At 36.6% G+C, this 11,401-nt stretch overlaps 2 protein-coding genes across 13 annotated transcripts in view; one reads left to right on the forward strand and one right to left on the reverse strand.

Annotated features, from left to right (window-relative positions):
* Positions 1–11,401, reverse strand: part of LOC137487942 (serine/threonine-protein kinase pim-2) — a 101,998-nt gene that overhangs the window by 21,299 nt on the left and 69,298 nt on the right. The window lies entirely within an intron of this gene.
* Positions 1,940–11,401, forward strand: part of LOC148679583 (uncharacterized) — a 44,813-nt gene continuing 35,351 nt past the window's right edge. For 3 of the 9 annotated variants that reach the window (XR_015945044.1, XR_015945046.1, XM_088651241.1), the window contains exons 1-4: positions 1,940–3,614; positions 3,775–3,919; positions 4,023–4,256; positions 4,341–4,444. Coding sequence is in view for 4 of the 9 variants with exons in the window: in XM_088651241.1 (XP_088507367.1) it covers positions 3,443–3,614; positions 3,775–3,919; positions 4,023–4,256; positions 4,341–4,395 (606 nt within the window). In the remaining 5 variants the exon portion in view is untranslated. The other 6 variants (XR_015945047.1, XM_088651242.1, XR_015945045.1 and 3 more) reach the window with 5 other exon arrangements.

Below are 11,401 nucleotides of genomic sequence, written 5' to 3' on the forward strand. Positions count from 1 at the left end.
AGTGAGCTAGAAAATCTGAGCCATCCTTAACGTGACCGGGTCAAATGCTGGTGATTGACTGCAGCGAGGCTGTCTTGAAAATCAGTAGTTTACGACGGTCACGCGCACTCACTCAGAGCTTGTCAAATGTGAGGCTGTAATGCGTACACTACTACACTTTAGAGCATAGCATACATTTAATGCAAAGGATGTTTAAGTAATCAAAAGTATGGCTACATTATGCAAAGATTGACGGCAACAGCGCACGATGCAATATCTGTAAAGTTATCGCGACCAAGACTGGCAACACGTCAAATATGATAAAACACCTGACACAGGGTCCCCGCGGGGTCTTAAAAAGTGTTAAAGTCTTAAAATAAAAAAATCGAAATTTATGGCTTTAAAAAGTCTTAAATTTGCTGTTCTAGGTCTTAAATATTTTTGCACAGGTCTTTATTTTTGTTGTTATTGCTAGGTTTTTGGGGTGTTGTAGTTCTTTATTTCACTAGTCCAATTGTAATTTGCATTACAACTACAAAAAGGTCAACTTTCAATAGCCAATCAGCTTTCTGATATTAAACCCAGTGCGCGCGGCAAATGTGACATCATCGCTGTGTTTGCGGAAGTTCGCTTTGAGTGCACGCAACATGATTTCACTGACAAACGTCGCAAGTGCAGTTTTATAAGTAAGAAGTGCTGTAATACGAGAGAGCGAATCTCTGCTCGCGCGCCGGTTTCCTTTTGTTCATGGACAAAACTGCTTGCGAGCTCTCAAAACACTGGCTGCTCACGTGCGAATGATCTGCTCTCGCTCAGTCAGACTCCTTTCGTGCTTTTGCTCTCCAAAGAAGCTTCAGCATACTGTAGTTGTGTTACAATAGCAACTATAGAATTACCACAACAGAGTAATTGAAGTACTTTACAAAACACTTTACAGCAGACACTAGTTCACTTTATTTTAGTGATAAAATGGGATTGATAGTAGCATTTATTTAAAGAGTGAATAGTACAGTAAGCTATAATACCTAAAATACCTAATTTATACCTATTATTACCTATTTTCTATCACGGTTACATTTCTGCTTGCCAGAATGACCAATAATTATTGGCTAGAAATTGCAACAGCCATCGGAAAGGAGGAAAGTTTTTGTAAAACTTTGGAAAAACCTGAGGGATAAGTTTGTTAAAACAACAAAAAAAGAGGCCCCCAAAAACATCTTCAATGATAATGATTATCTTTTTATTCGTCTGATTTTACTTTCTGTTTTTTTGGAGCGCCGCCTGTCATTAAAAAAAAATATCTCAATGGTGAACGTGTCAAGTATAAAAGCCTTAATCTGTTTTGTGAGTTGTGCGATGCGGTGCCAGGTGAAAGTATAAATCTGCATAAGATGTTTGTTTTTTCTGTAGTTCAACGGTGCATTTAATCTGACTTTACCACTGTTCAATTTAAATAACTTTGTTTTACCCCTAATTTAATGCTTTTACATTTTCTCTCGCGTGTTTTTGATATTGCGATATAGGTCTTAAATGTAATACTTAATGGTCCTAAAAAGGTCGTAAAAGGTCTTAAATTTGACATTATGATATCTGCAGAGTCCCCGTGACAGTACACAGAATTAATTTACGAGCAGAAAGTTGCTCCGACGCAGTCATTATCTTCATCCTCTTAGTATTTTCCTGACTCAGGGCCTCCAACAACGTGCCCACCACAAGCGTCGTCTTCCATGACTGATGAGGATAACTGCGCGATGGTTGGGGCTCCGAAAGGCAAACAGACATACAAAATCAGTTTTTAGCACTTCTTGCTTGTGTACCGTTAAAGCTAAGGCCCAGATTACACTACCAGTTAAATGTGACCCAATTCCGATTTTTTTTGCTTAAACTTGTGACAATGTGGTGCAATGTGGAAGAGAGAGCGTGTGTGGATATTCCGACGTGGGAAAAAACAACAACAACAAAGGAAACATGGAGGACGGTGGTCAGTCGCCATTATTTGCTCCCACTAGACCTGAGATCTCTCTCGTACCACAAATTCCTCTCAGTGGTGTAGGACATCATACAGCATATAAACAATAAGCGCTAGCTGCGATGCAGGCCCTTCCCCACCTCCTTCGCCTCAAAATCATTTTCAAGTTGGGCAAATTCGTGTTGTAATTTTTACGCTATTAACGTTATCAATGCACGCACTGCGGGCTACACATAGAACAACTTTATTCCCTTTAACACCAGTGCGCACACAGGCTACATCTTACACACACACACACATCAGGGCCGTACCATTACATAAACTGCGTGGGGGTAAATCTGGACTGAACCATTTGCTGCTTATACTACACCACGTATTTCGTAGAGCTAAAAAGAAAATTTCTTCCATCGTGGCTAGTGTGGCACAGATGCTAGGACCCGCCTTTATGCATGCATCATAGGTTGTATGGCAAGTGTAAACGCATGAATTCGATATGGGTCACAATTAAAAGAACGTGTAAACGGACAGACAAAAAAATCTGAATTGGGCATCAAGACCTGACAGTGTGAACGGGGCCTAAGTTTGTGCGGGGAAAATGTATTCATTCTTTTTTTGGACCTAATGTATGCTGTGCAGCGTTATGTACTGATCCGATGGCTTTAAATACCTAGCTAAATTGATACTAAAATGCTTTAAGGTTAACGGTAAATGATAAAGTTTACCTCACATTAAACTTGTCTTATTTAAATGTCCTTATCCTTGGCTGCATTAACAGTTTAGCTTTCAAGTTTTCTTCACATTAATGTTATAGTCTGCTCCTGCTGACCCTGGAATTAGGATACCATCAAGTGATAATCCATTGCACTGGCAGAAAAATGAACAAGGAAAGGAAAGATGAATGCCACAGGGCCGTTACAAATTTTATTGTTAAAAGTTTGCTGCCTTTTTCTCCTGTGGAGGCTTCATGGTGGAGCTAAGAACAGTAAGCTGTAAATGATGTTGTAATATTATTACCATTAAGGCTGTTGGCCATGTTTGTAGGTAGTCTCTTAACCTAGATAATTTTTAAATCTTTTTATAGTAAGCAACAATGATAAAATAATGCTAATGTTACTTTTTTGTGTTTGATGATGTCAAATATAGGGAGATGATAAGCACTTTAAACCCCAGATATCAGTCCCCCAGCCGAGACATGCTCTCAAATACCCTCATACCTGCAGTTGAAAAAGAAAATATCAAGAAAGAGTTGCAAGATGTGAGAGATGTGGCTGTGACTGCTGATGGCTGGATCAGCATTGCACAGGACCACTACCTGACAGTGTCACTTCACTTTGTCAGAGAGGGTTCCATGAAAGACATACAAGGGCAGTATACACATCCCAGACAGGGGACATTTTAGCAGAAGAGATAAGAGATATTCTTGATGAATTTAATATAAAGGATAGAGTAGTTGCTGTGACAATGCAGCAAACATGGATGTAGCAGTAAAAAGAGATGAGTATTAAAAAAATTGGCTGCTTTGCTCACACTCTCAATATTGCTGCTCAGAAGCTTTCCACAATTACCTCAGTCTCACAGTGGGCAGGAAGGATCAGAGCAATGGTGGTGTGGCTGAAAAGATCCACCCTGGCTAAACCTATCCTTAAAGAGAAGCAGCATCTTCTCGGTAGGTAGAAATCAGAATAGATGAACCTTAGTGCAAAACTCTTTGGCCAAATAGTTAATAAAAATCCTTTGCTAAATCATGCAGTAAAACATTTCTGCAAATAAACAGCCACTTTGATAACCACACAAACACAAACATAAATTTCTCTTTCCCATTTTAGGTCTTCCAGAACATGCTGTCATCCTTGATGTGAAAACAAGGTGGAATAGCTTATTCCTCATGGTGGAGCGATTCCTAGAGCAGTTCTCTGCCTTCCAGGCCACCTCCATGGACCATCGTCTTAAGAAATTAATGGACAAGGACAGGTAAAAACTCTGTTCTCATTTTAAATGCTTATTCAATTTTCAGTGTAAACGATTTTGCTCATGAATCTATAGTCCAGCTAATGAATCTGATCATATTTTACAGACTGCAGAGAATTTCTGATGAGGATTTTAGAAAAGCAGAAGAGTTTGTCAAAATTACAAAGATACTTTACACTTCAACCCTCTGCGTCTCTGCTGAAAGGAGCCAAAACTTGGGTCAGATTCTGCCTATCTTAAATAAGCTCCAGCACCACTTCACAGTGAATAAAGAGGACTCCTCCTTCACAAAGACCATCAAGGACCCTATCTGGAATGACCTCTCAAAAAGATACCAGGGGTGCAGTGTAATCCTGCTGAATTTGCTCTTGTTTTCATTAGAATTATTCAGTGATTGACTCAGTGTTTTTGTCTTGAATATCAGATGGATGAGAGGGCACAGCCTTGCATCCCAGATTCAAGTCAAAAGTGACAAATGAAGTGTGGACCAGACTGAAGGAGGAGCTAATGAAAAGGACCTTAGAACAGGTGTTACTTCATATTGGTAATATTCTACTTCACTTGAATTGTAGATCAATATGTGTTGTGGTAAATATTGACTTCTCATTAATTACAAATTATCAGACCAGAGGTTTTGAATATCAGAAAATAGACTTTATTCTCCATAATAAAGCCGAGAAAGAGCAGAGCAGACCCCAGAGCTTTCTGAAGTCTCTCCTGGACACCTTCTAAAGTTTCAGTGTGTTTGTTACAATTTTTATACAGGATTATTTGACACACCCCTAAGTCTCTTTAACTCTTGACCATTTTTGAATAGGTTTTTAGTCTAAGGGGTCCTGCTATGCTTGGCTCTCAGCCCACTAGCTCATGTCAACAGAGATGTTACAGGTCTATGTCAGTAAAGTATAGATGCAACTTATGCAAAGGAACTAAGTGTTTACATACATTGTCATGATAGGATAATAACTTGATAATATGTTACTCATTCTAACTTCTGACACATATAGCTTCATACAAGTATTTAACATAAATAATCAGTGCTTTACATATTCAGTCATTCTACACAATCAGTCACTCAGCCTTCTCCTAGTGTTGCTCCTGTGCAGGCATACTCATCTTACACAGACATATCACTGTATTTTTAACACAGGCTGGCATGTTTGCTGCAAACACTACATACATTTTGAGAAGAGAAAATTAACTGCTTTACACTTAGAAAATACTTCATACAGAGAGAATAAAATCTTCTTCAATCCCTCCTCTTAAGACTTTAGTCTTAATATTATTGTCTTTTAACCCCAAAGTGCAATTTCATAATCCAGTTCTCTTAATTACCTCTATCTAGTGACTGATATTAGTCACATAGCTGTTATCAATTGACTAGATTATGCCACTGTACTTTGACAGAAGTCCAGCCAAACATCTTCCCTTTTACTTTTGATTTGAAGGAAGTAAAAGACTGTACTCTGTTTTTCTCTTAACACATCAAAGACAACAATGTTTTAAGCATAAGTATTCAGTTGGTTCAGTGCTAGCTGCTAGTTTTCACACTCATGTAGAATATACTGAAGTGATATTATATATAGGTACCATGAAAGCAATATGCAAACAAAATCAATATGCAAATGTAAAAAGCATCAAATGTTGATCTTGATATTTGCTCATCCTTGTTTCTCTTATTCCAAGCTATCAGCATCTTCATTAGACTTTGAAAAGTTGTTAATGGAGATGTGTGGTTGAGAGTCTGAGTTCTGAAATCTGCAGTTGTGCATTCATCATCCCTTGACTTGTGGCACTTCTGTATGTGGTATTCAGGCACATTATCAGAATCACTCTTTTCTTTGCTCTGATAAACTCTTGCTTCCACACGTGGCACTTAGTAGTTTAGAGCTTTGGAATATTCAGGCTCCTCTGTTTCCAGTTAGCTTTCCCTTGCTGGAGTTGTTCCCTTTCGCTCCTTTGAGGCATTGGTACCTCATCAATGGCATCCACTTTGGCAGCTGTTGGATTTGCCCTCATCCAGATATGGTCCTTTCCTCCTGAGCTCTCCAGAGCATCCACAGATAGACTCGATCAGCTGGACCAATTGGACCTTATATCTCTGCTCTCTCACATGGCTCCTTTCTGGTTTCCTGCACAGATATCGCTATGCACATGGCAATTAATTGTTTCTTTATTAAAGTCCCTACTGCATTAGACATCTTTGCAAACCATTCCAAGAGGTTATGTGCAAGGTTATAGGTGAGATTATATGCCAGGTTTTATGCAAAGTTTCATGTGGTTTCTTGCAAGGGTCATGCTGTTTCTTGCAAGGTTTCTTGCAAGGTTTCTTTCAAGGGTCGACCCAATAGCAGTTCATGCGATGCGGTGTTAGATGCTTGTTTCTGTCAGTTTCCATGCCATCACTCACCAATGCACTTGTTAACACATTAATCCCATTAAGTTTATTATTTTCACATATTTCATTGAGGGTTGGTCTTGTTGGATCATCTTCATCTCTTTCAGCCATTTCTGGTAACTGAGCATAATACAATTACTCTCTCTTTTGTTTTATTCATAATTTTTCATACTCCTTTAGATGTTTTTATTTATTTATCACTCATTAACTTCATGATTACTTTATGAATGCAAACCCATTATGAACTTATTTCTGAAGGCATTTCAAAATTTAGGAAATACTTCTCTTGTCACAGATGTAATAAATATCCCTGCTTCATAATCTGCTCCTGATGCTACCTCTAATCATCTACTCATCATAGTTTCTCAACTGTGCTTGTTTACAGAATAATTCTCTATCCAGTCAACACTAAAAACAGTCATCATCTCACTGTTTGGAGCAATGGTCTCCACTCAAGTCTTTTAATTGAACTAGAGCTCTGTGAAGTTGTAGATAATTCAATCATCCACATATTGTGACAGTGTCCATACAATGATCTTCTCCCTTATTATAACCCTTTATGCATTCTGGTGTATACAGTATATGCTAGTCATCAAGCTACACGAGTACAAATAAGTTTCTACCCTCCTCTGATAGTTACCTAAAATAAACTCAATAGAAATCAAACCACTTAAAATATTTACCATCCAAAAGGACATACAGATGTTACTACTTCAATGTGTTCCTTGTGCCGCCATTCATACCGCGGCGACGGCGGTACTTGATGCGCCAGCAGCATTTGACCGCTGGGTGGCACTTTAACCACAGATATTCAGCTTTGCCTTTTCACAATGCTAAACAGACTGTTCTGTAGGCGTAGCTTACTGTATGTGATGTGATGTGTTCAATTAAAATATAATTTTAATTTAGTTTTTCTGGTAATAGACATGCTCTTACACTATACTATGCTGTAGAAAAGATACATGGTGAGAAGTCAAAAAGCAAATATAAGAATTAAGTTATTAGCCTTCAGTGCCCGATTAAATTGCGTTGGGGTGAAAATAATGTTTTGATTTCTTTGACTATCATGGCAATGTTATAATCTCAAATCTTAAACGTGGGCATAAAAAACAGCAAAATAATATAGATTATCCTGCCGGAAGAGCACATCACCTCACAGTTGTGAACTTGCGATCACCTCAACTTACATTTAAATTTTGTTTACCTGGTTTATTGTAAACTTATTAAGTGCAAAGAGGATTCGTTTTGGAAAATAGAATTGAAGAAATGAAAGACAACTAAAATGAAAGCACAAACATTCAGTACAAATATTTAGTCTTAAATAAATAAATAAATAAATAAATAAATAAAGCAGTCTTTTAGTCTAAATATAGAGAGATGTAGTGTTTGCTGTTTTGATAGAACTAAGACTAGACATGTTCATTTATATTTTTAATTTACGTTTTTATTTACATTTTCGTTGTTGATTATAATTACGATCTCATTTTATGTTTCAATTATAGTACATAATAATAAACGAATAATGAAAATAAATGAATAATGAAAATAGGACATAAATTAAGTCTGGCAGGTTTATTTTTAATAATTTAGTTTCAGTTCCGTTTTTTGTTTTAAAACGTCAATGTTCTGCTTTAAAGTATAACTGTTGTTTTGTTTTGTTTTTTTACTTAATGGCTCAGTATGTTTTGTATTTTAATTTCATATTCAGTCACCTTGCATATGCGTGTGAAATATAATGCCGCATAACCGCGGAAAAAGAAGAAAAGGCTGTCAGTTAAAGCTAATTAATCAAAATTAGCTATATTAAAATACAGCATTTATGTTAATACAGGCAGAGTGTGAACAAACTAAGGCTAAGGTATGTGCTTGCCTTTTAATGCATTTAAAAATATTTGCGGCCTTTTTATAGGCTACAGGCAACTGGTGTATAATAATGTTTTTTTTTTTTTTTTTTGTATGGTAAAGGACAATGCACATTATGTTATTGATGTAAACTTAGGCTAAAACTTACCATTGATAAACGTGACCTACCTTAAGCAGATCACTTAAAGTGTAATAAAAATAATGTTGCCGCAGGACATAAATGAACTCCCGCAAGTTTATTTTCAATAATTTAGTTTCAGTACTATTAATTTTTTTCTCAAAACGTCAATAGCACCTTCAATAATCTAAACATTAAAGATGGACCGCAAGATGTGTTGAGTGGCTATGTGGTGAAGAACGATGGCAAAGCTAAGTGTGATTATTGTAATAAACTAATAAGTTATAAAGCAGAGTCCCGACCAACAGGACTAAGCATATGCGGTTGGCTCATTCTTCACGAATATAGAATTAAAATAATGGCGCGTTAGGTTCATTGTGCATCCCGCAGGTGTAACCAACAAGGGTTGTGCATTTGAGTTTAACTTTTTGAGCGTTATAAGCAACTCGTTGTTAGTTTTTATTTAAATATATCGAGCCGAAACTAAGCAGCGCATTCTCTCCGCCTCCTCGTTTATAACCAGCTGGACACGCCACTGAAGCAGGAGAGACACTCCGTCGTTCATAATCTTAGCTGATGTGTCGGACTCGAAAGAATAATTCAAAGAGGAATGTTCTTTTAACAGTCCCGATATGTTCAATCTTTTTTTCCCTGTCATTTCTCTTCAGCAAATTATATTTTTAAAGCTGCTTGATTCTTTTAAAACCAAAAGCAGACCCCGGTAATTGGTGTTTTTTCATAAGATACTCCTTTATGAATGTTTTAATTTATGAGTAGTCTTTAATGTGCTTTTTAATAGTTTTATTTTATTCATAGCAGCACCTAAAAAGCGACTAATAACATCAACAAATTAATAAAATAAGTAGCAAATGAGAAATAAATGACAGACAAGTTGATAAAAACAGACATTATCTCTAATTATCAGAATTGCAAGATTAAAACAGCTGAATATAGGCCTAAAATGATCTAGAAAGCAACTACTGCGCGCTGATATTTATTCTTCTTTTTTTCCGAATAACGAACAATTTCAACCGCGGGGAGATACCGACAGCTTGATTTGCAGTATTTTCTAACATGTTAGAAGCGGGCAGCGGACATCAGCTAGCCGTAAAGATGGGCCGGCACAAAAAAAACATGGCTGCCGGTGGAGAAGCGGCTGTGCCCTCAGCAGCTGATTGAGACGGAGCTGCATATCCTAACTGAGTGCACTAAATACTCCGAGATCCGGGAGAAATTCTACCCGATAATCCAACACATACAAAACAACTTTGAGTCCCTGTCGAACAGAACCCATCTTACTGGGGGAGTGTGTGTGCTGCTGTGTGTTCACCCAACAATACCCGCTCCTGTCTCCAACACACAAATACTGGAACTCTTTATGTGGACTTACTTTTGATAATAGGCTACTATTATTACCTTTATCCTGTTTAATGTTATCAAAAATCTATTTTTATTTTTATATTTTTTTATTCTATTTTTATTTTTATTAATCATTTTTTTATTATATGTTATTTTCATATTTGTTTTCACTACTGCCCTTTTTGCACTGTCTTGTTTGTGAGACGCGCACTGCTTTGGCAAAACGAATGTACAGTTACTTGTCATGCCAATAAAGCACCTCAAATGTGAAAATAGCCTAGGCAACAAATAACAAATAATAGTCTAATAATAACAAAAAATGCCCTTTTCATTTTCATACAATAGGCCTATGTGTGGGTTTTGACAATATGTGTTTAATTAAGCTATAAAGATCAGATGAAATGCATAGTGAAATATGAAATAAATGTCTCTTTTGCTGAAAATTTAATTAATCTATATATTTATTATTTTAAAAATCAACTCATTTTTGCCCAGAGAAAGAGGCGCGCGGCACTAGCGGACATGGGGTGCTTTTTCAAAAAAAGACGTACAGTAACTTGCAGCTGAACTATGCACAGTTTGGGGAAAAAAGGATATAGTGATGCATGTCCCCCAAAACCCCTAGTTTCTCTGTCGCAGATCCATCATTTGAAGGCAATTCAAATGTACCATCTCTAAAAATAAAAAAGACCGCTTACGCGGCATTTGTGTTTATTATTACCATATTTTTATTTTATTATTATTAATTTATTCATTCATTCATCATTCATTATTTTTTTTTCGGTTTAGTCCCTTTATTAGTCTGTGATCGCCACAGCGGAATGAACCGTCAACTTATCCAGCATATGTTTTACCCAGTGGATGGCAGGAGGGCCAGCTGGGGCTTCGGGACGGAGTAAAAGAAAAGGCGGAATTTGCCCCGAGTCTGGGAAAGATGGCTTGCCGTAATTACACTAGTTTTTCTATCGCACACATGTGCCAAACACATAAACAAATAAATAAAAAAGGAAAAGAAAACATCTAGACTTATAGGCTGAGGTCTTTTTGCTTATAATCGCCCTTATGTTTCCGTTTTAAATGTAAGGCTGTTGCATAGAATAATACAATTTTAATGTATAAGTGATTTTGCTGCGTCCCCCTTGATGTTTCAATAACGCATAATAATCTACACAAAGACACAGCAGACATAAAGGTTGTGTGTGAGAGACCGAGCAAAAGAGCGCTCTCTTCACAGCTCTGTTGATGCTGCTAGCGGCTTCTTTCTTTTTGTTATTTATTTTGCAGATAATACACCATATGAATACAACAGAAAGACATAAAACTTTACAAATTACCTTTTGTAGACTCAAAACAAGTGTCATATCTTGATAAGCCTCAGCCACATTGAAATATAATTTAAAGAATTACATTATTGGATATAATAAAATCGCATTAAATAAATAAACCAATATAAAACAAGCAAAATCAAGCTATAACAGTTTAGGTAGGCCTATATAGCCTACATAAATAAAACCGTTAAAGCCAAATCAAACTTTTATTTTACAAGATATTTTCTTTTAAAAGATTTTAGATATTTTCTAAAAACAATAAACACCAGAGAAGGTTTAGAATATTATTTATAAAGTATTTGGATATGATGATAATAATCAAATTGTGCAAACAGAACATTTTTGGGAACACGTTTCAGGTCTCTCCAGTGCATTTGGGCTGAATGTTTGACTGTGTCTAAATGAGGATGTTATAAAAT

The sequence above is a fragment of the Danio rerio genome, chromosome 16, assembly GCF_052040795.2.
Source record: "Danio rerio strain M-AB ecotype USA chromosome 16, GRCz13ab, whole genome shotgun sequence".
Classification (NCBI taxonomy): domain Eukaryota; kingdom Metazoa; phylum Chordata; class Actinopteri; order Cypriniformes; family Danionidae; genus Danio; species Danio rerio.